Source organism: Falco peregrinus, chromosome 10 (genome assembly GCF_023634155.1).
Source record: "Falco peregrinus isolate bFalPer1 chromosome 10, bFalPer1.pri, whole genome shotgun sequence".
NCBI lineage: Eukaryota > Metazoa > Chordata > Aves > Falconiformes > Falconidae > Falco > Falco peregrinus.
Window position 1 is genome coordinate 9,314,944 of NC_073730.1, and position 26,965 is coordinate 9,341,908.

Here is a 26,965-nt window from a genome sequence, read left to right on the forward strand (position 1 = left end):
CCCCACGGGGGCCAGCCAGTGCCTACGGCACCCTGCACTGGGGGTACCTTGGGGAGCGGGGCACAGAGAGCTGCAAGAGATGAGCGTGGCAGAAACACAACCCAAAGTAGACCTTTATTAGGAACTTACAACTCCTGAACAGAACATGGCATTTCTTACATCTTCCTCCCGCACCGGGGCCCTGACGTGCCCGGGGAGCCCCCAGAACGCAGCTCCGCTATACCTATCTATATACATATACAGACACGAGCAGGGACGGGTAGGTAGCAGGGTTACAACTGGGACCAAGTTCTAGGGTGAGGGGGTGTGAAATGCTGCTGGGCCGCAGCGGGCATCGCTTCGTGCCCGGTGCTCACGAGACGGGCAGGGCCTGCTGGGCCTTCACCTGGCGAGTGGCAGCAAGAGGGAGTGCTGCCACATCGGGCCTGCACCAGCTGGCTGCCGTGCCCTGGGGACAGTTGAAGAAAATGGGTCGCTGTGTTCCCCCCAGCACATGCACCCAGCTGACCCCTCAGCACCCTGCTGCCCACCACTCTGCCCCAGGGCAGAGGGGTATCTGCTATCTGTGCCCATCCCCAGGGCATCAGGGTTCCCCAGGGGAGGGGCACCTGCCCCTATCATGCGCCGCCGAGTGCCAGGGCGAACTCACCTCCAGGTTTGTCCTGGCCTTGCGCAGCATATTGTGGGTCCTGGTCACTGTGAGGGAGAGAGAGGGGGTCGGTGAGGTCCCTGTGCTGTGGAGCCACCCCACGCGCATGGGGACCAGCCCAGCTTGGCGGTGCCACCCTGCAGCAGGATGCCACCCAGGCCACGTACAGTGGGTCACGATAAACTGCTCCATCTTGTCCTTGAGCTGGACTGTACTCTGCAGCTGACGGGCCATGCTCTGCAGAGCATCCTCCCGCTCAGCAAGCCGGGCCTGCAGTGTCGCAATCTCACCCTGTAGCGCCTGTTCCTGGGACAAGACGAGCGTGATGAGCAGTGAGCAGCCGCCCCCCCCGGCCCCTGCAGCACCCCACCCCCGCCCTGTCCTTACCTTGTCCTGGTGCTGGGCAGGGCTGATGGGCAGCACGGTGCTCCAGAAGGCAGTGAGGAGAGATGTGCACTCCTCCAGGATGCTGTGCAGGGTGCTGGCACTGCTGCAGAGGTGCCCCATGCCTGACCACCCCAGGACCTGCGGGAGAAGGGTGCAGGAGTGGGGTGCTGCCGTGGCACCTGTATCCTGCCGCACCCGGGGACTCGCCGTGCCCAGCCCGACACAGCAGGGCAGTGCCAGCAGCAGCCCCCGGGCTGGAAGCGACCAGCCGCTTGCCAGCCCTGCAGGCCTCAGGGCGAGTATTGGGCTGAGGAGCAGCTTGATGCATGGTCCACAGAGAGTCTGGCCCCCAGCTGCCGCCAGCCCCATCCTGCCCATGCTTTACCTCCTTTCCCGGCAGCGGGCAGCTGGGCAGCCTGGTCGCTGGGTGCATGAGAGACATCAGCTCATGGGCCAGCCCTTTCCCCTTCAGGATGCGCTGCTCCAGGGCCCGGTAGGTGTTAGGGCAGGCAACAACGTGAGCCTGTGTCGGTTCCTTGCTCTTCTTTGCCAGTGGGTCTGCCCCACGTGGCTCTAGGGAACAAGCAGGGCTCGGTGAGAACCACTGCCTGCTCCCCCCATGGCTGTCCCAATCCCATCCCGGGGGCTTGGCTCTGCCCTGGGCTCACCACCCCTGCTCAGCAAGGGTGCTGCCACAACTTTGTCAGGTCTCAGCAGCCCCTGAGGCACAGAGGTGGGCAGGCTCCAGTACCCACCGGCTATCCGCTGGGCCGCCAACATGTCAGAGGGCAGTGGGGAGAAGTGGGGAGCTGCTAGACTTGTGCCAACATCCCGCACCGGAGGAGACGGGAAGCAGCCTGGAACAAGAAGCATGTGAGCCCCTGCGGACAGGTGTGGCTCTGTGCCTGGGGCTGCTGCGCTCCTGCCCTCCCTCTCCGCCTGCCAGCAGGGCCACCATGTCACTCCTGCTGCCACAACAGGCGAGGTGCTTGGGACCGCCCAAGCGTTGCAGAGGGGCCAGGCCTCCCAAGACCAGGAGCTGGGCAGAAGGGCCGGGGCAGGCGGCCGGGGCTGGGGGCACTGGATGCGGGTCCCGTACCTGCGTGGGCCTCAGCAGAGGGGCCAGGGAGGCTCTCACAGACATGCAGCTCCGTGCGCGTGGTCTGCAGGAGCCGGCAGTGCTCCTCACACTGCTGCTGCTGGAGCATCACTCTGTGCTGCAGCCTGCAGAGAGGTGACACATGGGTACGGTGCCAGCCATGCCACCCAGCCCTGCTGGCCCCAAAGCCCCAGTGCCCTGAAGCTTACCTGTTGTTTTTCTCCTGCAAAGAGCGCTGCTCATCCCGGAGCCGGCGGACACTCTTTTGGTACTCGGTGAGCTCATCCACCAGCTTCTGCTGATTCCTGTGCCTCTGGTCCAGCTCTGCTTCAGCTTCCCGTGCCCGGGCGCAGGCAGTCAGGAACGCCTCCTGCACCTGCGCTAGCTCTGGGGACAGAGAGCATGGAGGTGTCACTGCCACCCCGCTCAGCCAGCACCCTCTGGGACTCAGACCCAGGGTGCTGGTGGTGCAGCCCCACCTTGGGAGAGGTGGTCGCGCTGAAGCCTCAGAGTCCGGTTGTCCTCACTCAGAGCCTGGTTCTCCCTGCTCAGCTGCAGCCTCAGCTCCCGTGTCTGGGCATGGATGTCGCTGGGCAGCCCTGCAGAGGGGGAGTGGTGCCGAGTCTCTCTCCCCAGCATGCCGCCACGCACAGGGTGAGCACCCTCCCTGTGCAAGGGGGCGTGCAAAGCCTGCCCCCCCAGCAGCCCTGGCCTCAGTGCGGCACTGTACCGGTGGCCTTGCTGGTGGAGGCCAGGCGGCGCTCAAGTTGCTCCTGGAGCCGGTCATGGGTGCAGATGGACTCCTCGAGGCGCTGGCGCAGGCTGCGGATCTCCACCAAGTGTTCCTCCAGCAGGTCGGCCCCTGCCACAGCCGGGGAGGTGGCTCAGGGCAGGGAGATGGCTGCGCCACCTGCCTCGTGCCACCCTCTATCCTGCCCCACACTAGAGCCATGTCCCACAGCCACTGTGGTACCAAGTCTCCTCCCTGTCCCCTCACACCCAGGCAGGGTGCCCCCCTGCTCTCCAACACAGCCCTTACCTGTTAGCTTTTGGCTGGCGGGGTAACCCGATGGCAGGGCCCCGCAAAGCGGCTGGCCGGGAGCAGGCACACCCCAGCGGGCGCGGGTGTCAGTGGCCCTGGGGATCCCAGCCAGGCTCTGCAGCGCACCGTGTCGGTTGAGCAGCGCTGGGGCTTTGCTGCCCTCTCCTAAGGAGCCCGGTGGAGCTGTGGGCTTCACTGGTGCCACGGGCAGCGTCAGGCCTGCACACACAGGGCAAAGCGGTGAGGAGGAGGAGAGCAGGGAGGAGGAACGGGGGGTAACATGCTCCTGCCACATGCTTTTTGCCCACTTCTCGCTCTGCCCAACAGTGCAGCCCAGTGTCCCCCCACAGTCACCCCCTATTGCTGACCTCCTGCCCCAGTCAAACCTGTTCCCCCTGAAGAGCAGGGGCTCTGCCTGGGCTTGCTGATTACGTGACATGAGTTGAGGGGTCTCAGCCCCGCTCCTCCTATACAACTAACCACACCAGCCCTTTCCCAGAGGCCCTAGGATGTGCAAGTGTCCACGCCACGGGCTAGTGCTACCTCAGGCTGCATCCATCCCACCCACCAGGTCCTCTCTACATGACAGCCACATGTCCCCATCGTCCCCCAGCCAGAGTGATAGGACCCAACCTCAAAGCAGTAGCCCCAAGCAGGAGAAAGGCCAGGGCAAGACAGGCAAGTGGGAGAGGGTGGGGGGCCATGCAGCACAGCAGAGCATGCGGGGCAGGCAGGACCAGCCCCATGCCAGAGGCACATGCTCACTTTCTCCCAGCTGCCTCTGGAGCACCTGCAGCTCCTGCTGCACGTCGGCCAGGGAGCAGACAGGGGTCCCACAGCAGCCCAGGAGTGGGGGGGCTGCAGGAGTGGGGCACCCAGCAAGCAGGAAGGGGGGCAGCTGGGAAGCCAGAGGAGGCAGGGGGGCACTAACAGGTTTGGACAAGGAGTCAAAGCAGAGGCCTAGAGACAGGAGAGAGATGGAGAGAGATGCTAGCACAGCTCTGGCTCAGCCTGGCAGGGACCCCTCCTCCCCATGGGCACTGGGGATGCTGGCACACGAGTCCCCACATCTGGAGACACTGTGGGATGGGACAGCCCACAAAAGGCCAGTCAGGTCCCAGCCTCGCAGGGCTGTGGTACCATGGCAGGGCCCCCCGAGATGATCCCTTGCAGCCCCAGGTGCTGTGTGCTCACCCCCCAGGTTGGCACTGGGGCACAGCGCCACACAGGCAGCCCCTGCCCAGGTCTGATGGCCATCTACTGCTGCAGCGACCCACACACCACAGAGGGGCTGCATGTCCCCAGCCCATGCTTGCAGGCCACCGCAGGCACCCCATGGTACCTGCAAGCCGGACAGGCTCCTCAGGGCACTGGCTGCACTGGCTGCACTCACTGGCTTCATCCCCGTCAGAGCGGGCCTCCAGCCCCTCAGATATGAAGGAGGAACTGGTGACAGAGCAGGATAACTCAGAGGGTGGGCGGTTGCTGCCAGGGGATTCACAGTGCTCCCGCAGTTTCACCTCCGGGTTCTCAGTCACCTTCTCCTTCTCCTGGAGTTCCTGGCTGAGCCTGCAGAGGTGGCCCATCCTCAGGGCTGGCAGGGCAGGGTGACCCCCATTCCACAGCTCCTCCCTGCTGTGCTGTGCACGCTCCGGCATGACACACCACATCCCACCTGTGCTGCAAGGCTGCCTGGAGCCACAGGGTGCCCAGCCCAAGCTTGGGGCTCCCCATCCCCAGAGCAGTGGCAGCCCCAGGGCATCCACCTAGAGCAGAGAGCCCAAGGGGACCCAGACCCCCACTCCCAGAGCAGTGATAACCCCCAGTGTCCCCACACAGAGCCCCCAAGCACTTTCTAGGAACAGGTACCTCAGCGTCAGGAGTTCATGGCTGGTTTTATCCTTCCCATATGCTCGATCTCCTGAAAAAATAAGCCAGGAGGAACCGGTTAACGTCTCCATGCCCCAGGCTGCCCACTCCCCAACAGCCATAGCAGGACAGGATATCCCAGCTTGAAGCAGGTAGCCCACACAGCACATGGTGTCCAAATAGCCGCAGCTCTTCACAGCACCCATTGAAGCACCCCTTCCTGGCACACCGTGCCCCATGATGTCCAGCCCCAGTGCCCTCCCCAAAAGGTACTTACTGGTGCCCAGCTTCTTGCTGAGCCTCTCTGACAGCTGCCTGCCCTGGTCTAGCTGCTCCCGAAAGCCTTGGCCCAGATAGTAGTCAATGTCGGTGCCATGAAGGAGGTCCTCAAAGGACCGCAGGGCATGGTGCAGGTGCTGGGCTAGGCTGTGGCTCATCCTGTGGCCCTCCCGCAGCGTCTGCCGCAGGTGGCAGAGATCCCGAGCCTGTGCTTGGATCAGCCGGTGGTAATTCCTAGAAGGGATGGGCAAGCAGGAGGTTCACAGGGCTTCCAGACCCACCCAGAGAGCATGGCAGGGATGGGGTGCCATGGGGGGAGTCTGTCCAGTATCTACCACTGGGGCTCTGCCCCACTGTGCCAATGCCCCAGGAACCTAGCTACAAGGAAAGCACGCAACAAACAGCTGCCCCCCTTGGGCACATCCTGGAGACCCCCATGGCCCCCTGTCTAGTCCCAATCCCCAGGGCCATACCATGACTGAGTCGCAGATTGCAGCTGCTCAGGCTTGGTTGCAGACAGCTGTGCCTTGAGGGGGAAGACACGGTGCTCCAGCTGCTGCCAGCTGTGGTGTGCCCGCAGGTCAGATGGGCAGAGGGTGCTGTGGCTGTCTGACTGCCAGCCCTCGTCCTCGTCAGTGAGGCTGTGGGCCGGGGAGGCCAGCGCTGTGGGACCCAGCGGGGGCTGCTCGGCACCTGAGGTGTAGCCACTGGTGACAGAGACAGAACGGGTACGGCGCTGCAGGCTCTGGGTCACCTTGTTGGCATTAGGCAACTGTGCCTTATGGTCCTGGATGTGCTGGTGCAGGGCCACCACATCTGCGGGGGCCATGGTCTTCTGGGCAGCCTTGCCTGCCCTAGGCATCCCTGGCTGGAATGGGGCCTCCAGCTCCTCGCACTCTGCAAAGGGGACAGGGCACAGTGTCACTTCTTCATGCCAGGCGGGCAAGGCACAGGGGTCCCCAAAGCCTCAGCTCTCCTTACCAGGGCTAGTGGCCTCATCCCGGTCGGCCTCGGTCTCACTTCGCCCACATGTCTCGTAACCCAGGTCCTGGAAGTCTACCTGCACTTGCTTGCTGAGCTGCCGTGTGTGGGGTTCACCTGCTGGGCAGCCCCGTCAGCTCAGGGTCCCCCTCAGGACAGGATTCACCACCCTGCCTCGTGTGCATGGCACGCAGGGCATGCCAGGCTGGCGCAGACACCCCCCACCCCGACCCCACCATCCCACCCAGGGTTTTAACTCACAGAGCAGGACGTGGTACTTCTCCAGCTGCTCAGCTTGTGCCTGCAACATGGCCTTTGAGGCGGCGAGCTTGTCCTGCAGCTCCTGGCACTGCCTTTGGCCCTGCGCCACCTGGGAGCACAGCTCTTTGACCAGCCCCGACCAGGCTCTGCCGGGAACTGTACCCTTCGCCTGCCAGAGGGGAGATGGGGTGTCAGCTCCCCGTTTCCAGCCCCATCCCAGACCCCTGTGTCCAAGGCACGTACGCAGCTCCTCTCCCCTCCACCCAGGGTACCAGGGTAGGGTGTCTTGAGCACGCCACCCTGGCACTGTACCTCCAGCACCGGCCATTTGCCAGGCACAGCTCCCCTCTCTGCCAGAACCCACTGGCCACCCCCACTGCTCCCAGCCAGGTGATCTGCAAGGGCATTGCAGCTCTTCTGCTGTAGCTGGCGGAACTTGGGGGCCAGAGGGATGCCCATGTCAGCCTCCTCCTGCTCCGCACTCTCTAGCAGCGACGTGGCTTCGTAAATCTGCTCCTTCAACTCTGTGTTCTCCAGGCACAGGCTCAGCATCACCTCCCTGGGGGTACAAGGCACTGTGAAGGGCAGGCAGCAGCCAGGACGCAGGATACCCCCTCGAGCCACGGCTACCCACTGGCTCTGGTGTCCCAGGGCTCTTGCCTGATCTGGGAGACAGAGGAGAAGCCGGCTTTCTCCAGCTGCACCTTCATCTCCTGCAGCTCCTTTTCTGCCTGCAGCATCTGCTCTGGCACGGTGGGTGCTGTGCTCCCCATCAGGGTCCTTTCAGTGCCCCTGTTTTCCTTAGGGGCCTGGGGGCTGCTCTAGAGGGACAAAGACAGAGGGTGCCAGGCACATTTCCGAAGGGGCTAGGACACAGTTTGTCAGTGGCACAGTGCCCAGCTGTGCCACTCCTGTTCCCAGTGCCATGCTGCCCTGACTCACGTGCTGGGTTGCCACACCATGGGCTGCCTCCTCCTTGATGCTGTAGGTAAAGGTGCTGCTGGCATCATCAGCATCTGTACCTGTGGCCTGACCTAGGGGACAGCACAGCACAAGAAGATGCTCAAAGCAGTGGCAATGGCAGCACTGCCTCTGTCCCCTCCTACATGATGATGCCTGTGGTCACTGTGGGCAGCCGGGGGGCAGGTGCCTGCTCTCATACATGCTTGGTGCTGGGTGGCTCCCAGCAGGACTGAGCTCTCCCCACTGTCCCTGCTCCCTGCCAATGCCCCTCCCCCGCATGCTGGAGCTCTAAGCCAGCACCCTGAGGTGGCCCTGCACCAAGGGAGCGGACAGCCCCAGGGACACATCTGCTCCATCCACATCTCTGCCTTCACGCCACTTCGTGCTTGCTGCCCCAACACATGTGCACCCACCCTGTTGCCACTTCACAAGCCACAAGCAACAGAAGCAGCGTGCACTGCATCAGGGAGCCTCACTGGCACTGCCCCAACCCGGCAGCAGCGTGGGGGTGCACGCCCCCTGATCACCCACCCAGGTGGGGGCAGCCCAGGGGGGGCACTAACAGCCACCCTGCCCCCATCACCCAAACCCTACTGTCACACGTGGCACTGGGCTCATCGCAAGCCCCATGCCGGCCTTGGCAGGGCTGCAGTGGAGCTAAAGGGACACTTGTGTCCCATACCACAGCGCACAGGGGATGTGGGCCCACCCTGCCCCACCGAGCTGAGGGCACACTCTTCTGCTTGGCCACAGCTCTGCTCCCGGCCCCCTGGTGCAGGGCCCCGGGAGAGGACTTGCAGCCCTCGTTTGGGCGGCCTTGCTCCCACGCAGCCACAGGGCCCTGCCTGCTCTGCGGAGGCTCAGACTGCCAGGGCTGGGACATGGGTGTACCCCCAATCCGCCTTCTCTCCAGGGAGAGGGGAGCTTGGACAGGGCCCAGGACCACCCCCTGGAACTGTGCAGGGGGCCAGGTTTCACTGCTGCTTGTGCCCCACAGGAGATGCGGCTGCTTTGCCCATGGCCAAACCCATCACTGTCAGGTCTGGAGCTGCCAGGCAAAGCTGAACATGGAGCAGGGGAAAGCAGGTAAATCCTGGTAGGAGAGAGGCCAAACATTGCTGCTGAAGAAGCCAGCAGGGAAGCACACAGCTCCTGGGAAGGAGTCAAGGCTCAGCCAGGAGCATGCCTTGCAGCAGGGCAGGGTGTTGGCACAGCACACAGATGGTGGCATGCTCAGGGGACCCACTTGTGACGAGCAACCGCCAGGAGGCTGCAAAAATCATGGGCACCTCAGCGCTAAGCCTAGGCAGGCATCACCTTGCACGGGGGAGCCTGTTCTCCGAAGCAGCCGTGCCCCAGGGAGCAAGGACAGCCATCACAGAGAAGTGCTGTGCTGGGAACGAAATGCTGAGGCAGCTGGAAACAGCAGCAGCAACCCAGCAAAGCAGCAGCTCCCACGGGTGGCATTCAGCGTAGCCAAAGCACAGCCCTGTGAGCCCCTGGGGACACAACCTGCCAGGTGACAAACGATCTAGGGCTACGGTTCAGTGCCTGCAGGGCCCTGAAGAGTGAGGGGATGCAGACCCTCAGCTGCAGGCTTTGCTGGGAGGGCGAGGGCCACATGCACGTGACCTGTGGCTGAGAGCCCAGGGGCTGGGGGCTCACAGCCAGCACAGCTGCCCTGGGGGAGGGGAGAACCACCTCTTGTACCAGGACACAGCACCCCACTTGTCCCCATCACCCACAGCTCTGCATAGCTCCCAGCGTGCCAGGACTAAGGTGGAAAAAAGGAAGCGCAAATCTCAAGGAGGAGAGGGGAGGGAGGGAAGAAACAAAACCAAAACAGCCAAAAAACCAGGGAAAGGAGAGGAAGCTGGTGCTGGGGCAGCAGAGGAGTGCGCACATCGGACAGACTGGGCCCTGGTTGCTGTTCACCAAGTGCTTGAACCTTCCATTGCAACAGGAGCACACCAGGGTGCAAATCCCATGGGAAAAGGGCTGCTCAGCTCTCTGTGTATTACCAACAAAGCAGACCAAGGGGTGCAACCCCAGCAGTATTTTTCACAGACTCCTCTGTCTTTCACACCTAGCCTGCAGGCAAAGAAAATCGGTTGCATGGCTTGCAAATCGCACATGGCTCACAGACACCAGACACCCAGGTGTGCTGGCTGCACTGGAAGTCTTCACACTGCTGGGAAGAAGGGAAGGAAAAAAAAAGATCACCAGGGAACCGGCGAGAAGACGGAAGGAGAGACCTCCACAAAGAGCTACGAGACAGCACAAAGCACTGCAGTTTGGCAGAGGGTGCTCTCAGGCATGGGATGCTCAGGCTGATCCTCCTGTGGGGCAGAGGAGTGCACAGCCAGGGCTAGCAGGGATGAAGGGATGCCCTTGAGAACAGAGCAGAAAAGCTGGGATTGCCTCAGCCTAGGATAACGCTCCTCTACGGGGCACTTCAGAGCAGTGATGCTAGCAGAGGCCAGGGACAGATCTGCAGCAGAACACACACACAAGAAGAGATGGGAGCTGCTGGAGCACCAGCCAAGACTTCCCTCGTGCCATGCCTGGGCTCCACGGTACCCAAGAGACCAGGAAGCCAGCTGGGGATCAGAGCCGGGATGGAGAAGGGAAGGTGGAAAGATAAGGACGAGGACGCAAAGGCTCCTACGAAGTGAGAGGCAGGAGAAAGATGGTGCTACACACAGGAGTGAGAGGAAGGGAACGAGATGTAACACAAGGAAGGAAAAGCTAAACAAGTACCAGAGCTGCCCAGCAGCCACCAGCTGTGTCCCTTCCGGCCACATGAGAACTGGTGAACTCACCACACAGCTGGGTGTGGACTCAGAGAAGCAGTGCTGGCCTGCTGTGTGTGAAGGGAAAGCTGCGCTGCCTCCTACCCCTGTCTGAGGCAGGAAAGAGAAGACCTCAGCACGGATGTGAGGCACGGGATAGGTGGTGCCATGTGAAGCAGTCACAGGATGCACAACAGAGTAGTCATAGGTCCAGGTGGCACAGCCCAGCGCTGATGGAGCTCTTCTGCTCCACCTGCTCCGAGTTCAACTTCCCCAGCAAGCAGGAACAGATGCTCAGAGATATAAAATTTGCTCCTGCCACCTTAGGAAGCGATCAAATATGAGGCAGCTGATCCATAGCCTGCTGTGCATGGGAAGTGCTGGTCATCAGGAAGCTGTTGCTATTGTTTTTCAGCTCTCACACCAGTCCCAACGCTCCCAGAGGGGGTGAAAGGCACCCTAGAAAAGGTATGCAGTGGTGCCAAGTGGGACTGTCCTCAGCAAAGCAGAAACAGGGCCCTGCCCACTGCCCAAGGGGCACGTGAGGCCTGTGAGAGAGATGTGTGCACACAAGTGAGGGAGCAGACTCAGCCCAGACCCTGGGAGCAGGGACAGGTCTCAGCCACTCCGAACACCCTGTTAAAGAGGAAGAAGCTTTCCCTTGAAGGCACTTGCAAGCTAGGCTGAGACAGCCTGGCGGGTGGAGTCCATAAAGTCATTAATAATGGAGCAGGATTTAGTTTAAGCATAAAATAAATCATTGGTTCTACACTCACCACTTGTGTAAGAAGCCCCAGGCAAGTGCCACCAGGTCTTGCAGCCCTTCTCAAATTCTCTGGCTCTGGAACCCACTTTTCCATATACATCATCTCCTTTTGGGCCAGCCACCATCAACCCAAGAGGGGGATGTCATTGGGTAAGAAAAATGGTGAGGGAATACAAAAACTTATACTCATGCACTTGGGAGATGATAGAGAACATCTGGTGTTTCCTTTGGAGAAAGGGAATCTTTATTTGCCCCATGGGGATGGAAGGAGAAGGGAGATAGAGGGAAATCAACTAAAATGGAATGATTTGAATGTGCAAATACATCAGTGGCCACCAGGGTGGGTCAGACAGGAACATACATGAAACACAGGTGGATTGCACTGATCACCATTTCCAAAGCAGCTCAAAAATAAAACAAAATAGCCCTGCACCACTTCTATCATACCATTACTAAGTACCAAAACAACCCTCCCAGAGTCAGTGAGACAGGCTCACTCAGTTAGTGAACGTTTCCACGGCAGGTGGGTGAGCGCCAGTGCTCAGAAGGCATGCTGGGGTAGGACTCTCACACGCTCCTGTTCCCCACCTCCTATGGCGTCCTGTGTCTCCAGCCTGTTCAAAAACTCCAAGCTTCTTCCAAGAGCTTCTTCCAGCTGTCCCCGGAGCTTGCGGACCCCCTCCAGCTCCACCTGCAGAGTGTGGTCTCTCGCAGCGCTAAGCGGAAACGCCGCATGAAAGGGAAGAGGGTTAGACAGGCTGCAGCAAGCACACACCAAACCGGCCCCTCCATCTGAGGCTGCTACGTACTCCAGGCACAGGCCCTGCATGCTCCCCAGGCAGCTTGGCCACCTCTTGCCTCACCCCTAAACCTCCCCAGAGCACAGCCATCCTCCAAAAAAGGCTCCAGCCCACCAGGAGTAGGGGACTCCTAGGTACAGCTGTTCTTCAGTACTTACCCAAGCACTCCACTTACGTGCTCTCTTGCTATCAGGTAGCTCAAATATCCCAGAGGCTGCAGCCCCATGAAGGGCAGGGGATTAGTGCAGAGGACAGAGAATGCAGGCCATGCTGTGCTGGGGACAACTGCCAGGAGTACTTACATAGATCCTTATCAACTCAACAGTAGGTTGGGAATTTGACAGCAGCCTCTGAAAGGTGCCCAAGTGTGGGTGGGAAACTGAGCCGGGAAGGGATAAGCCAGGGAACAGAGATGACAATGCCAAGACCTGAACAAGAGGTGGCAGTTGGGGGAAGTTTACATAGCATTTAAAGCTGGCCACTGCAGACTCTTCAAGGGAAGAAGGCAGCCCAAAACTTGGATTCCCAAAGCCACATTTGTCTGACTCTTTGCCTAGACTCCCTCTTTCCCACTGAGGGCCCTCTGACTTGCAAAATAATCACTGCTTCAGGAACTGCCCCACCGGACCACCCATGCTTGTCCCAGCAGCCAAGCAGGGCAGCACAGAGCCAAGGCAGCCTTGCTTACCTGTCTGGGTGCATGTGAAACTTTACCAGGCTGCTGCAGAGCTGCCTCTCTGCCTGAAGAGCCTCATTTAACCGATTCCTTTCAGCCACCAGTCCTTCCAGCGTCAGTAACAACTGGTTGGAGAGAAAAGACAAGATGCAACACTTAAGAGACAGAAATCAAAGGAGGCATCTGGCTGCCCCACAGAAATCAGGACTTCCTTCCTCTCTTGCTTGTGCCCAGGTGAGGTTGATCAGTGTCATCCCTGGACTCCCAAAAGACTCTGCCCTTGAGACAAGTCCTAAAGGAAAGTAATCCTCTGCTCTGTATTCCCTCTATCATAAGCAGCCAGCTTCCAAGAACAAGCACATCCAAATGCCAAAAACAAAGCCTCATCACTGAGCACCAGCAGAAACATAAACACACCAAAGGCTGCCGCCGCATGGCACACTACCTGCTGCCTTCTGTTTCCAGTAGCCTCCTGTCCTCGTGACTCTGCTATGGCCACTTTCTCCCGAAGCACCAGTACTTCTTGTGTCAGCCTTTCCACGACTGGAATTTCTTCAGGATCCACAAGCTGCATCTGCAGATCCTGAAAACCAACAGCAGGAGAGCTCAGTGAAGAAGAGATCAGTAACAAGGACAGCTGGACCTTCATAAACCTCCTTGGAATGCAACTGCCAAAAGTTTCCAGTGTTTGCAAAGACCCAGGTCTCCTAAGAAAGAAATGTCAAAGCACCCAGAGTGTATTAGGCACAGACAACAGCCTGGAGCAAGAACTGAGAAAAGACACAATGCACTCTGTTTAAAGGACTCTCAAGAGAACTGGTGTTTGGTACACAAGGAGCAAAAAGCCAAATAACAACACTCTGGGGCTTTGGGGCCTTTGCCTTCTGGCCAAAGTAATGCAGAGGGCTGTAGGCAAACCAGCAGCAATATCACTCACGGACAGCCACCCACATTACTCTGAGGATGGGGGGGGGGGGGGGGGGGGGGGCACAGAAAAGACACCTCTGAAGCTCTCCCAGGTGGAACTGACCAAGCATAGCACATTCTCTCACCTTGATGAGGTCCTCTTTGATCTGGACGGTCCTGGTCAAGGCCTCTATATCTGAGGCCTGCACCTGCAGCTCTTCTTCCTGTGTGGCTATGACAGACTGGAGAGCAGTGAGCTCCCGCTAGGGAAGGAAAAGAAGTCTGTGAGAGACTTCAGAAAAACAACACCCCACTGCCAGCTGCTACGCCACTTCTCTCACTGGAGAGACCCCTCCTCACAATAGGGGTGTCCGAAACCTCCAGTGAGGGGCAGCCCAATGGTCTCCTGTAAGCAACGATCAGCTGAGATCAGCACAGGCTTCATCACAAGCTCACCCTGCTTTCCCTTTCCTTCTTTGCCATCAGCTCCAGCTCCTCCCTGGCATTAACAAGATCCTTCTCCAGTTCTGCTGCTGACATCATAACTGCAAAGACAGTCTGGTTACTGCATGGATACTGTGTGTCAGTTATGACTCTAGATCCAGGCAGAATCCCTCTGGCAAGATAGGTCCATGATGCTTGTGCTCTCTCACCATCACACTGCCTCTTAGTAAACACTCTTCTTCCCTGGTTGATCCTTAAATAGCAGTCCAAAGCAACAGCAACATCCCAGGCCTGCTGTCCCACCCCTGGCAAAGTTCAGGTGTCCTGGCTCCAAGGCAAAACCCAAGCCAGTTGTACTTGTCTCAGCCCAGCTTGAAGCATAAAATCAAAACCCCTTCACTGAACAGCATCAGCTCTGGAGTAGAAGTACCTCACCTCAAACGTGACACCAGCCTTTCTCTTTCCCATACTCCCATCCCCAGACATCTCTGGAACCATCACCCAAAGGGGAGGTACAGCTTCATTTCAAAATACTCACTCTTGCTCAAAGCTCTTTAGTCTCCCACAGTTTCATGTAACCATGTCTCCCCCACAGCAAAGAGCTCTGGTTGTGTTTGGGGACCTTGAAATAAGCTGTCACCACACTCACCTCCCTCTGTCCTGCAGATGCTCTCTCCCTGTGGGGGTCCAGCAATGACTGTAGCTCCACAAGCTCTTTGCAGTACTCCCTAAAAATACAAAAGCTTCCAGGTTTGCACCTTTGAGGAACCTAGCAACTGCAGCTTCCCCAGAGTTCTGGAATTGATGGCTGCTTTTTTGACACCTATAACATGTGAGAAACCAATCAAAACTGGTGTGTATCCAGTCAGCAGGGACAAGTGAATTGCATCCAACCCAGAAGGTTTAAGTGTGGACACTGGTCTTCTTTTATTGGGCTGGGCACTGGGAGGTTGCTGGCAGCAAGTGTCTTCATAGTAAGGATTAAACAGGGTTCACTCAACTGCAGCAAGCCCATCCTTCACTTCACAAAGACCTACATCTTTATCCAATGATGTGGCCCACAGGGACCATGCAGGAAGGAAAACACAGACCTTGGCCCATATACAAATCCCTGGAAGTCTCTAGAGCTCCCTTTGATCCTGGGAATAGAAACAAGCAACCTGTTTACAGCTGCTTAAAAACATCCAATATGTCAGCTCACCAATAAACCATTAACAGCTGCTCAAGTAAGATTGTGGCATATGCAGCCTTGGAGTTGTGTTCAGCCTCAAAGGGGTTTTTAGCAAAGCTGCTTTAAAAATACCAACTCCAATTGTAGAAGAGACAGCAAACAGCCAGCAGGCTCTGCCAAGAATTTGTGGGACCTAAAATTAGCTCTCTTGTCCCCTCCAGAATGTGACAATGTCAGGGAGGGATTACAATACAGCAAGGCAGCCCAGCCCAAGGAAGGACCGGGTCAACACTGGAAGGTCAGAGGGGGGATTTCTTTCATACTCTCACGTGCCCTAAGGACTCAAATATTGCCTGATCAAAATGAAAGGAGACACTGAGTGACAAAGGCTGGTGGAATCAAGATCAGAACACCCAGGCAGCATTTCTGCTCCTCAGTTTCTTCTCTTCCTCCTATAGGAAGTCTCTCCCCTAATCCAACTTTCATTTCTATCATTCTCTGTGGTGTTCCACTCTCTCCCATTTCCTTCTGTGGCAATCAGTTCTCTCTGGAACCCCGAGGCCACAGGCAGAGAAACACAGGGCATGATTCTTACTTGTACAGGCTGTTTGTCCTGCTTCGACAGCCTGGCACCAACTGACTGCATCCCGACAGGCTCCTTCCCCAACATATGCTGGCGCAATAGTTGTAACTCGCAGCTCCTTTCAGCCAAAGCATGTGCCATCTTCTGTGCAGCCGCCTGATTGAGCAGTAAAAATAAGGGAAGGCAGGGCTGTGACCAGGGGCATCCTCACCTTCCTGAGAGACTAAGGGAAATCATCTCAATATTTATCTGCCACTTGAGACTAGAAGTGCTCTGCAAACCAGCCTGGGAGCTACTGCTCCTGGCCACTCAGCAGCTCCACTCCCACCTCTACTTGTGAGAGAGCTGCAGCAAGGTGCAACCTCTCTACCTACACAGGAGCAAGCTCCTTGGACTCTCTCACTCCATTCAGGAGAGGAGAAAGGCAGAGGACAGGCAATGAGGAGGAGGCACTGCCTTGCCTTTTAGCCCCCTCTTTAACAAAGAAAACTCAATGCAAGGTATCTTGAGTAACACTGAAACTGCACCCAGTGTGCAAGAGTAGGAACTGTGGCTCTAAGTGGCATTTACATGCCCAGGATCATGCACTAGTGTGACTAACGTGTAAGTTAAGAAGCAATAAGCAGAGCTTCCTCAGACTTCTGCGCTGCACAAGAAACAGCTCAGTCTTCCCTTCTGGTCTGGCAACACCCACATGAAGTAGCAACTCTCCCACAACCCCTCTGCTGCCCCAAGCCCAGGAGCATCTGCACCTCCTTCCCCATCACACACAAAACCCCCACCCAGTCCACTTAACAACAGGGACCCAATACCTGAACACCACTACAAGAGCTGCTGCTTTGTAACTGCTCCCACGTGATGGGTTGAGAACAACTTAGAAATGGCTCATGGCATCTCACATGCTTCTTCAGCACTCGGCAGTTCGCCATGCTACACCAACAGCAGCTAGAGAGCAGCTTCTATTTGCTTAATGCAAGGCAGTGCCATCCACCCCAGCCTCCCCACTGCGGCACTGCATGCAACTCACTCTGCTCTGCTGCTCCTTGGTGCTCACAGCCTGCAGCAGCTCCCGGATTTCAGCATCATGTTCCATAGTCTGACGGTTCCTGTCACTGAGGAGATCTTGCAGCATTTTCTCCTTGTGCTGGAGACGCAAGCACAGCTTCTCTGCTACCTCACTCTGTCCTGGGCCCAGCTTGCACAGCAGAGTTGCTGTAAGCTCCTGGACAAGGGGGAGGAAAGGAGAGATGGAGACACGTCGCTACCACCAAACTGCAAATTCTTCAAGGATGAACAGTTCTTTGGCCTGGGTGTAGCTGAGAGAGCAGCATCTCGGTAAGCACAGGTATTTACAAGTGCCAAAAGCAGACAGCTTCCAAGGCACAGGCACAAGGACCGTCCTCAGAGGCAGGCAGCCAGGAGGCTCTGGTTTGGGACCACTCTCTCTGCAGACACGCTGGCTAAAGGCTCACGAAGTCAAGCTAAGGCCTTACCTCCACTTCCTTGTTCCTGTCATGCAGGCAGGTCTGCAGCTGCTGGATGATCCCCTCCTGTTCCTTCTGCCTGCTGCAGGATTTGGCCTCGATCTCCTCTTTGAGCCAGCGGAGGTTTTGGCAGGTTGCAGAGACCTGTTCTAGTTCCAGGGTTTTGGCTTTCAGGAGGCTCTCCAGGCTCTGGGGACCACAACAGAAGCAGCTCAATCAGAGACAGAGACTTTATCCTGAATTAAGCAGAACCAGAAGCACCAGTCTCTCCTGCTAGTGGAGCCCCGTAGATTTACCCCTGCCCTCTCCAGATACCACACTCACCTCTACACCCAGCCCAGAAACACAAGTGACCCAGGAACTCACCCCACACACAGGGCCAGAGGGAGGCCAGCGCCCTGCAGCTGCTCTTGCCAGTGACAACCAGAGCATTGACAGGAAGGTTTGTCTCACACCACACCACAGCCAGGCTGGACTCCGCATGCCCAGGTACAAGCACTCACGTGAATGGTGGCCTCGTTGCTGGACAGGACATTGCGCAGTCTCTCCAGGTCACTTCCACGCTCCCTTATTGAGAGACGGAGCTGTTGCAGCTCTTGCTCCTTCTTCTCCAGGGCACAGAACTTCTCATCTACTGCTCGCTAGGGTGAGAAGGGGCCACTGCTCAGAATGGGTTAGTAGGGCTCTGCAGCCCACCACGCACCTCGTTTCTCCCTTTCAGAGAGCTCCTCTGGAAGGCTGAGCCATGAAGAGCATGGGGAAGACCTGGTCACCCCTGGCATCAGCCTAGGGCTGCACCACTGACGGTAGCCCAGTGGCTGAGCATCAGGGAAAACTGAGGCATCACCACAGACTGTGCTCACCTCCAGAGCAGCGTCCCTGTCGCTGACTCGCTGCTGCAGTTTCTCCAGCATGGCATTCATGGCTGCAGGGCTCTTGTCCAAGCTTTGCTGGCACTGCAGAAGCTCCCTCGATTCCTAGAGGTCACACACATGCCACTAGTACAACTGTCAGTCCAGAAACCCCCCAGACAGCAGCACAGGAGAACCAGGGCTAACTACATCCACCCTGCACTTGCTCTACCCCACACATTAAAGGGTGGTGGAGTCTCAGCAGCTGGGGCTGGTTGACTAGCACATGCCAGGCCCCACCAGACATTGCTGTGGGCTGATGCACTCTGATACCTGTGCGTTCTTCCTCATCTTGGGAGCCCAGAAGCATCTCTTTCCTTCCCTTCTTTAAAGGGCATGCATGAAAGCCACAGACTGACTTTTGCATTGCCAAATACCAAAGGAGGAGTAGGGGCCCTGGCTAGTTATGCTCAACTTGAATCTTTCTGCATCTCACCTGCAGAAGCTGTTCCTTGCGAGCCAGCTGCTGATTCAAATGCTGAAAACACTGCTCCTGGGCCTGCAGCTCACGGCATTTCTCCCACTCCACTGTCTGGAGCTGCTGAGCCTTGTCCTGCAGCTCTGTCTCTAGCTGCTGCACCACAGCACGCAGCTCCTGCAAGGGAAAAAAAGCATATATCTTGGCAGTCAGTCCTCGACAGACCTGTAAGGAGCAGGTCAATCTGAAGAAGCCAAGAGCAACAAGAACTGCAGGAACAACTCAAAATGCTCTGTAATATTACAGCTTTCACATCTCAAAACACACACTTCCACGGTGATCAAGTTTGAGTTCATTTCTCGGGGCATCCATCCATCTAAACCCCTTGCTCTGGCCACAGGCAGAGCTTTACAGTCAATCACAGCTAACCTGTGCAGCGGTGGGCATTAATTTTGTAACACTGCAAAGAGATGGGACATTTGCACCAGCCAAAGACAGACAAGTGACAACATACCCACTATCAAGTGTCTCTGCTGATTCTAAATCCTCAGACATGAAGCTAAGGAGGCTGGAGCATTCTCCCTGCCACATGTGACAAGGGGTTAGCCAAGTGTGCCTAGACTGATGTAGGCAGAAATGTTGAACAACAGCAGGGTACTGACTACATCAGTGCTTCTTAAGTCATGTAAACCAGCGACTTCCAGGCTAAGTGCTTGTCATACCTGGTTGTGTTTCCAGGTTGCCTCTTTCTGCTGCTCTTCCTCATGCACCATGGTCTCTAGGAGCTGGGTTGCTCTCCTGGCTTCAGCCAGTTGATGCTCCTTCTGGTGCTGAGCTCTTTTCAGTTTCTGCATCTCCAGCTTGGTGCAGAAAAGTGTGTTCTGAAGATCCAGCAGTGACATTTGCTGCTCCTGGGATGAGAGTAGGTTCTCTGACACCTAACAAAAGCAGCAAGCAGAGAAACTGAAAGATTCACTTCACAAGAGGGATTTAAAAATCAGGATCCCTGCAGAAAAAAACCTCATGTATTTGAGGCTTTCCAGGGACATACCTGCAACTGTCCCAGATGGCTTCTGTGTAACTTGTCCCGTAGCTTGGCCATCGTCTCATTCTGCCCTTCAATGATACGGTACAGCTCTTCTGTCTACAAGTCAAAGGATAGGAAGCCCAGTCAGTCATTGCCAAACCAAGTGCAAACACTCCGATCCCAAGCCTCCAGCATGGATTATGACATGTCGGCATCGCACGAAAGAGTTTCTCAAGAACTAATTTAATGAGATTCAGGATGCCCAGCAACAGCTTAAGCATTCCCTTCCAGTCACTGCCTACAGGGCTAGCACACTTTCCTCTTTTGGTTACCACCACCCTGTCCACCCAAAACTATTACCTTACTCTCTTTGCTCTTCAGGGCCTCATTCAGATTCTGGATTGTAAGATCTTGCATCTGCGATGTTTCTTGGGCAGATTTTAATTCAAAACTCAATTCACTCAGCTTTTCCTGTAACAACTGAAGACAGAAATATGTTGGCTTTTTAATCCTGCCTAATGCTCTACATAAACAACCTTAGGACTCCCTCATTCCTTGCTCAAGTCCACACTGCCAAGGTGTTCACCAGATCAAGATCACCATGACTCCCTCTAGAGCCTGTAAATATTGTTTGAGCTAGGTGGAGACCAGTGAGTAAAAACAAAGCCTTCAGTCCCTCCACACCACTGATCCAGTGATTCTGGTCCCTCCAATGCAGCCCACGTGCAGGGCAGAGGTTCCAGGCTTGGGTTCACATATCCTACTGTCGCCCACATACTCCAGGAGAGTCTTGCTTGGACTGCCCAGTGGCCTTCCCAGTTTCTATCATTTGGTTTTGTTCCCTGAAGAGGAAAGCGGCTGCTTCAACCCAAAAACCTCCTAAGAGATCTGGGAAAAAAAATCAATATGGAAAAGCTACACATTCTAAAAACTGTCCCCTTTGTTTCTGAGGTCCTCCAGAGCACTGCAGCTGCAAATTTACAGTGTTCTTCCAGCCCCTTCTCTTACTGCCTCCAACCACCCAGGCACTCTTGCAGCAGCTGCCGGTCTAGATAATTCTACATTTGATCAGATCAGTGGCTTATTTAGCCTCAACTTCGGTTTCAGCACAACAGAGTCTAACCAGTGCCAGCATGCCAACAGCACAGCTGCAGAGCAAAGGGGAACATCTCACTGGTCTCTATGGCTGGTATACAACCTAAGAAACTTTTGCCTTTGACATTTTCACCTTAAAAAGACTACCACCTCCAACAGTTCTAGGACAGTTCTCTGCTTTCACCATAATGTTCATGATGCAGTGCACGTCGTGCATTGAAGCAACTACTTGTTAGTATTTCTAAACATGCTGCCTGTTGGCATTCTTTGCCTTGGATGACATACAACTTTCTCGGAACTTACTCAAGCCTCAGTTTCTTAAGGAGTTGGTGCTGCCACATGATTTCCTCTTGTTGCTCATTAAATCACACACCTGCCCTGTTATCTCTTCTCCAGGAGACACTCCCCCTAACCTGTTTAAACACTTCCAACTGCATTTACTGGTTCTTGGCCCTGTCAACCTTTGTGGCCCAGGCAGCTTCAACAGCTGTCCCGAGATTCAAATAAAGATCCCATCCCATCGATGTCTTTCCGTCAAGGCAATTGGAAATTATATAATCAACTTGTTATGTCCTGCATATGTGTTAGAGTTCAGTACCTAAAAGATGATTGAAGAGCCTAGCAATGCGCACAAAGAGACCCCAGAACCTCACCCACTGTTGTTGCTATTACTTACAGAACTCCAAAAGTTGCCAGGTACTTTTATAGCACAAAAGAGCTTGATTACTATCAATCACTTGAAACCTCTTAGCTCAGGTACAGGATGTTTTTTCTCATTTAACCTCTCTTGTTTTCCCAGTGGGTATAATTTACCTTAGAGTTCAAGGACATAACTAAGAACATCTACCCCTCGCAACACATGCTACATTTGATCTGCCCCAAGACAACTCAGATGCACATTTCTTTCCTAACAAAGCCTTTAAATCAAAATGAAAGCAGGACCCGCTCTGCGCTTATCTCCCTTACTGCTTGGAAAAAGGCAGCAGCTGTCTCAAAGGCAGGTGCCATTCCCTCCTGCACCAGGCTCAGCCCATGCAAATCCAAGAGACAGGAAAAGAGTCCTGTGCTGCCTCTCTCCATCACCAGCTCCCTGAAGGCTCACCAGGCAAGTGGGAAGTTCTTCCAAAATAATGGTTTGCAAAAATATGGAAAATTTACACAGCCCAGTTGCAGAAAAAAAATGTTTTTAACTCAAGCTGGCAGATACCAGCCCTGAGACTCTTGTGTCAGCACACACCCCTGCTGGAATAGAGATGCCAAAGCCTGCCTCCGGCCAGGCTAAGAGGCACCCTCCAGCACTAACTAAATCAGGTTCAATAGGCACTGAATTTGCTGATCATGAAGAAATACCTTGTTGGCAGCTTCAAATTGCTGGATTTTGCCCTGCAGCTCTGCAGCACACAGATCAGACACATGCTCCTCTGCTGCAGGGTCACCTGGAGCCGGCTGTTGATGTTCAACCTGCACATCCTGGTGAGGAGGGAGAAAGAGTGAAAGAAAGAGAGAAATGGCTCGAGTCTTGCACTGGCTGCTTCTATTCAGCTGTCAGCCTTCAAAGACCTTGCAGCCTGGGCTTAAGCATGCCCCACTGTGCTTTTCTGTCTCCAAAACATCATGCTGCCTGTGTCTCCTTTCACCTGGGTGGCAGGCTGGCACCCGACAGCTCTCTGCCTGACCTGCCAGAAGTGCCCTGCGGCCCCAAGACTCTGGCTGGACTCCTTGTCTCCCCTCACTTCCCTAATCTGAGCCCAGCAGCTTGTCTGGCTCTAACCACTGTCTGCAGGCTGATGACTGATCTGCTCCCCACACCCAAGCCACATCCCTGACACCTCCCCTCCTTCCCAAGTGCACAAACCGTAGCAAATTCAGTGCCATTGCTTAGATTTTTTTTTCCATCACACATACCCATTTATTGAGAATGCAAATGGCCTACATTCCGACACATGGTCTGCCAGGCTGAGCACACACTAATCCCTTGTCATCCCTTCTTACTATTTTGCTACCTCCTGCCTAGCGAGTTGTTAACTCCTCAGAGCAGTGACCAAGCCCAGACACCCACCCCAGCCCTAACAGGACTCATTAAGTATTTCTGAATATCATCAGCAATATGAGATTGATTCTACTGGTTTCTGTCTTAAGCGAGAGCTCTGGCAAGCACAGAAGCTGCAAGAACATGGCAGAGCTTTTCAGAGCGCACACCAGAGCACCAGCTCCAGGCAGCGCAGCACAGGAAGAACAACAGCCAACTCTGATTAGCCCTATCAGGCTGAATCCTCATCTTCAGCAGTCACAGAAACGCTGTTTCTGGGAGAGACAGGCAGCACAGGGGAGCTCCCCCAGGCCTGCGCATCACGTCTCACATAAAGAAGCAATGAATCCCCTTACCCTGATGTTTTGTTAAGATATTAGTGAAAACTTGAACAGTCATAGCAAGTAATTTCAAATCTGCCCAGCCAGAAGGCTTTGGATCAGACAGGGAGAGCTGCTGGAATCTGTCACACAGTAGGTATTTTGAAATAAGGTTGATGGGGGGGAAAAAATAAAATAAAAAAAAAAGCGAGGGAAGAAAAAAAATCACCTTTCCTCACAATTTGCACATTCCAAAGAAAAAAAAAAAAAAGTAGAAAGCCTGCAAAGAGCTAAGAGCAGGGAGGGGAAAGGCAGAGCCAGTTCCAGAGTCCAAAGTTCCAAAGCCCAAGCTCCCTCCCTTGCGCTTCCCTGCAGCCATATCGAGGGCACGGCTCCCCCAGCAGTTTTTTCTGCGTCACCATTTTACTGAACCTCTCCCGAGTACAGCTCCCGCAGTGTCACACTAACACACACTAACCTAGACAGAACACTCCTTTAAAAAATAAGAAAAATAATCACAGCAGCATCTAAGCCTGCCAAGCTGTGATCTGCCCAGAACAGTGGGTGAAAGCCCAGCTGTCAGTAGGGGCAATGCTTCCCTCACTGCCAGCATGGCACCACAGGCAGCTGCGACTGTGTCTGACAAAAGTCTGGTTTGGTGGCATGTTCCTGGGGCTGCAGTGCTGAAGGGGAATAATTGTTGGTTCAATAAAACATCCAAGACGACAGTACCTACAAGGTCACACACCCCAACATCAGATTGCTCTCAGTCATTGTAGCTTACAGCAGTAAATTTAAGGAACTGCAGTTTCCCAAAAGCAGTAAGGGACCTGTGGTCCCACATATCCTATATATTCCTTCCACATTACTAAAATCACTGGAAAGCAGCACCTGCCTTTTAGAAAGAGCATTGCTTGTACAAAGAGAAAGAAAAATAATTTATACAAGAACTATTTAGTCTACTAGCTGCATCTGACGTCTCATTTTTGCTGTTAAAGTCATCCAAAGGATTAAGTCCTTTCCCCCCTCTGCCAGAATCTGCACCGAAGACCACAACTGCTGCTGCCATGGCAGTAAAAAAGTCCCCCAGGATGAATTCCTGGCTGGGACTGTCAGATGGCAGAGGCTGGAGAAACTCCTCAGATGCAGTTCCCAGATGAGGATGGCGATGCATGACACAAAGCCAAGCCATGAATGTGCCACGTTGATTGTGCCCGTGTTCTGTTAAGAGAAAGCTTATTTTCATACTGCAAACATGTAGCTGACAGTGAAAATTAGTAGCAAGCAACACAGACTACAGGAACAGCATCAATGTCCTGCTTCACATCTTCAGCTGCTGGCTGCCATCATGACACCTTTGTGCACCTGATGAAAATTAGTTTTTCTAAGTTCCTCCCTGGCAACATTTCTGAGCAGGCTTTTATGGGGAAAGCTCTGGGAAACGCCCATGTGGACCAGACAGCAAGCAGCGCTGGAAGCGTAATTCAGCACAGCCACAGTTGCCATAGTAATAAACAAGCATTTTTCTAATCCCGCAGGCTAGCTACAGCATTAGACAGCACTAAGGCTGCTAATGGGAACGCAATTAGGCTGACATGGATATTCCTGAATTGAAGCTGACTGAGGCCTTCTATTCATTAAGGAAAATGGTAAAGGAGTTACACGTTCAGCTTTTTGACTGCATACTAATGAAGATTTCATTAAGGCCAGCAAAACAGAAGCAATCCAGAACGACAGGAGGACTACTATCAAGGCAGGTAACAGCACCAGGAAGTCCCACGAAAGCTGGAGCTTTCATCACCTCAGCAACACCTGCCACTAATTGATGAATCTTTTCAAAGGATCAGAAAATAAACCAATTATCTAGAATACCAACCCTGAAGTCATCCTTTGGCACAAATCCACCTACGAGGAAAACACCTTTTCCTCAGGGCACGCGCCACAGATCCCTGTGCAGATCTGCATGTTAGGCAGGTTGGAGACCTGATCTGCAGAGGCAGGGCTCTGGAGGCAGGCATTCTGACACCAAACCATTACCCAGGCACAAAGAAAACAAGTTTGCTGGAAAACACATGCCCAGAAGCTTAAAATGCTCCCTTTGGTTGTGGGTAAAAGGCATACTGACTTTAAAGAGAAAGCTGAAGTGAAACTAGTGTTTTCTCAGCAGAAAAATGACAAAGGACACGAAGAGCTCAGACCCATCCAGCAGGCTGCGTTGACAGGGAGAGCTGATGAAGGGGTGGGGGGTGGGAGCTGGGGGGAGGAGGTTAATTTCCCAGAACACAAGGAGGAAACAGATGACAGGAGAATGACAGAGGAGAGAGGCAGCGCACCTAAAAAGGACAGAGCTGCCTATTCTTAGTCCTGGGTTCAGCAGCTATCTGCATTATCTCAGCACAGAAGAATCCCTAGTGGGCTCAGCATCAAGCCACAGGGACACTGCCCAACTGAATGGCAGCACAATGACCTCTACCTGCACCCGCAGCGGCATATAATCCTCACAGAGGTCATCCCACAGCTCCTGAAGTTCAGAAATCTCCAGGGGAAGACCCAAAGGGGCTCTGGAAAAGGATTTTCTGTCTGCGTTCAGGAAGACAGAACTAGCACACGCTAAGCCAGCAGAAGTGCTGCCATCTGCCAAGTCGCGGCTCAGCTTGGGAGGGGGCAAGCTGGACTTCACAGGAATAGGTAGCCTGCTGCCTCGGGGGCTCTGAAGGGGTTTGTAGTCCAAAGCCTTGATCAAACTGAGGGCCAGCTCCAGCCTGTTCCCGCTCAGCGAAGAGTTTGGGGTCATGCGCTCATCTGAGAAATCGTCACATTTCCCATTCCCCTTCACTCCCTTATCTGCATCTTCATCCTTCTGCTGTGGGGGGCTGGCCTCCACAGTTGTGTCCAGGGACTCGACAGAGGATGCAGGCGTGCCTTCCTCCATGCTCTCCCCATCCACAGGCACTCTGGCGCTGGTGGACTCCGCCGCGTCACACACTGATGATTCCTCATTGCCCATGCTGGCTGACCACCGGCTGGAGAGCCCGCAGGAGATGCTTCTGGCCACTTTTCGTGGCACTTTGCAAATTGCTTCATAGTCAGCATCAGCCACCCGCAGCGCAGCACAGCCACGGCAACGCCGTGGGCGGTTACTTGCTCCTTCTGAAGCATGGCAGCTGTGTGGCTCCAGGCTGTGCTCATCTTGATCCGCCCAATATTCATATCCAGAATAAGCAAAATCCTCCTGAAGGAGGGCAGCATACCGTACATCAGGCAGGTTAGAAAGGTCCACAGTCCCATCCCCAGCTCTGTCATCTGTGCTAGAGTCTTCATTGTTCCTGCGGTACATGCTTGCAATGCAGAACTTGAGGCGATCTTTCTCCAGTAGCAGTTTCTGCAGGCGCTCGATGGAGAGGGCCTCAATGCGCGCAATGACAGTATCGAACCTGTAGATGCGGTCCAGCATGAAGGCACACTTGCTGCAAGCGAACTCAGATTTGCCATCCCGGCACAGCTCCCTGCCCAGGACATGGGAGAGCAGCACCTGGAGGTTCAGCTTGGCCGCTGTGTGGAAGATCCATCGCCGCTGGTTGCCGCACAGCTCCCGAGCACAGATCCGGCAGGTTTCCTTCATCTTCCCTCCCTCCCAGCACCCAAACCTATTTCTGGGGGCTCTCAAGAGACCCTCCTGAGGCCTCCACCACTCACTAGGCTCATCTCCTGGGGCACAGCTCCCTCAAGCCCTGGGCCCACCAGCACTTCTCACCCCACCAAGCCCCCCGCTTTTGAGGGGGGTGACACACCAGGACTCCTAGTCCTACAGAAACATCCCACCCTAAGACATCTCCTTCACATCTCAGCCCAGCCACACCTGGGCCTGCCCCCTTCTCCTGGCTGTCCCCACACTGCCTCCCACCCCCCCTCCTCACAGCTGCACCCCCCCTCCCCGCACAGCCGCCCCCCTCCTCTCCTCACAGCCGCCCCCCCTCCCCTCACAGCTGCCCCCCTCCCCTCCTCTCCTCACA

The 26,965-nt window shown here is 55.3% G+C and overlaps 1 protein-coding gene across 9 annotated transcripts in view; it reads right to left on the reverse strand.

The window, feature by feature from the left end:
- Positions 1–80: 80 nt before the first annotated feature.
- Positions 81–26,965, reverse strand: part of LOC101912700 (myomegalin-like) — a 35,620-nt gene continuing 8,735 nt past the window's right edge. For 2 of the 9 annotated variants that reach the window (XM_055815050.1, XM_055815051.1), the window contains 37 exons: positions 21,954–22,073; positions 19,869–19,988; positions 19,533–19,625; positions 19,204–19,419; positions 18,500–18,658; positions 18,016–18,129; positions 17,656–17,793; positions 17,162–17,341; positions 16,696–16,890; positions 15,681–15,824; positions 14,564–14,642; positions 13,927–14,015; positions 13,617–13,733; positions 13,010–13,147; positions 12,577–12,689; positions 11,677–11,804; positions 7,510–7,601; positions 7,228–7,388; positions 6,880–7,126; positions 6,568–6,736; positions 6,307–6,426; positions 5,799–6,222; positions 5,324–5,559; positions 5,047–5,098; positions 4,520–4,746; positions 3,943–4,137; positions 3,175–3,396; positions 2,866–2,997; positions 2,615–2,734; positions 2,345–2,522; positions 2,136–2,260; positions 1,792–1,893; positions 1,422–1,609; positions 1,037–1,174; positions 817–955; positions 650–696; positions 81–448 (listed from right to left, as the gene is read on the reverse strand). In XM_055815050.1, the coding sequence (XP_055671025.1) occupies positions 353–448; positions 650–696; positions 817–955; positions 1,037–1,174; positions 1,422–1,609; positions 1,792–1,893; positions 2,136–2,260; positions 2,345–2,522; positions 2,615–2,734; positions 2,866–2,997; positions 3,175–3,396; positions 3,943–4,137; positions 4,520–4,746; positions 5,047–5,098; positions 5,324–5,559; positions 5,799–6,222; positions 6,307–6,426; positions 6,568–6,736; positions 6,880–7,126; positions 7,228–7,388; positions 7,510–7,601; positions 11,677–11,804; positions 12,577–12,689; positions 13,010–13,147; positions 13,617–13,733; positions 13,927–14,015; positions 14,564–14,642; positions 15,681–15,824; positions 16,696–16,890; positions 17,162–17,341; positions 17,656–17,793; positions 18,016–18,129; positions 18,500–18,658; positions 19,204–19,419; positions 19,533–19,625; positions 19,869–19,988; positions 21,954–22,073 (5,553 nt within the window). In that variant the 3' untranslated portion in view covers positions 81–352. Of the gene's footprint in view, positions 449–649; positions 697–816; positions 956–1,036; positions 1,175–1,421; positions 1,610–1,791; positions 1,894–2,135; positions 2,261–2,344; positions 2,523–2,614; positions 2,735–2,865; positions 2,998–3,174; positions 3,397–3,942; positions 4,138–4,519; positions 4,747–5,046; positions 5,099–5,323; positions 5,560–5,798; positions 6,223–6,306; positions 6,427–6,567; positions 6,737–6,879; positions 7,127–7,227; positions 7,389–7,509; positions 7,602–11,309; positions 11,805–12,576; positions 12,690–13,009; positions 13,148–13,616; positions 13,734–13,926; positions 14,016–14,563; positions 14,643–15,680; positions 15,825–16,695; positions 16,891–17,161; positions 17,342–17,655; positions 17,794–18,015; positions 18,130–18,499; positions 18,659–19,203; positions 19,420–19,532; positions 19,626–19,868; positions 19,989–21,953; positions 22,074–25,425; positions 26,855–26,965 lie in introns of those variants that run through there. The other 7 variants (XM_027792147.2, XM_027792142.2, XM_027792143.2 and 4 more) reach the window with 7 other exon arrangements.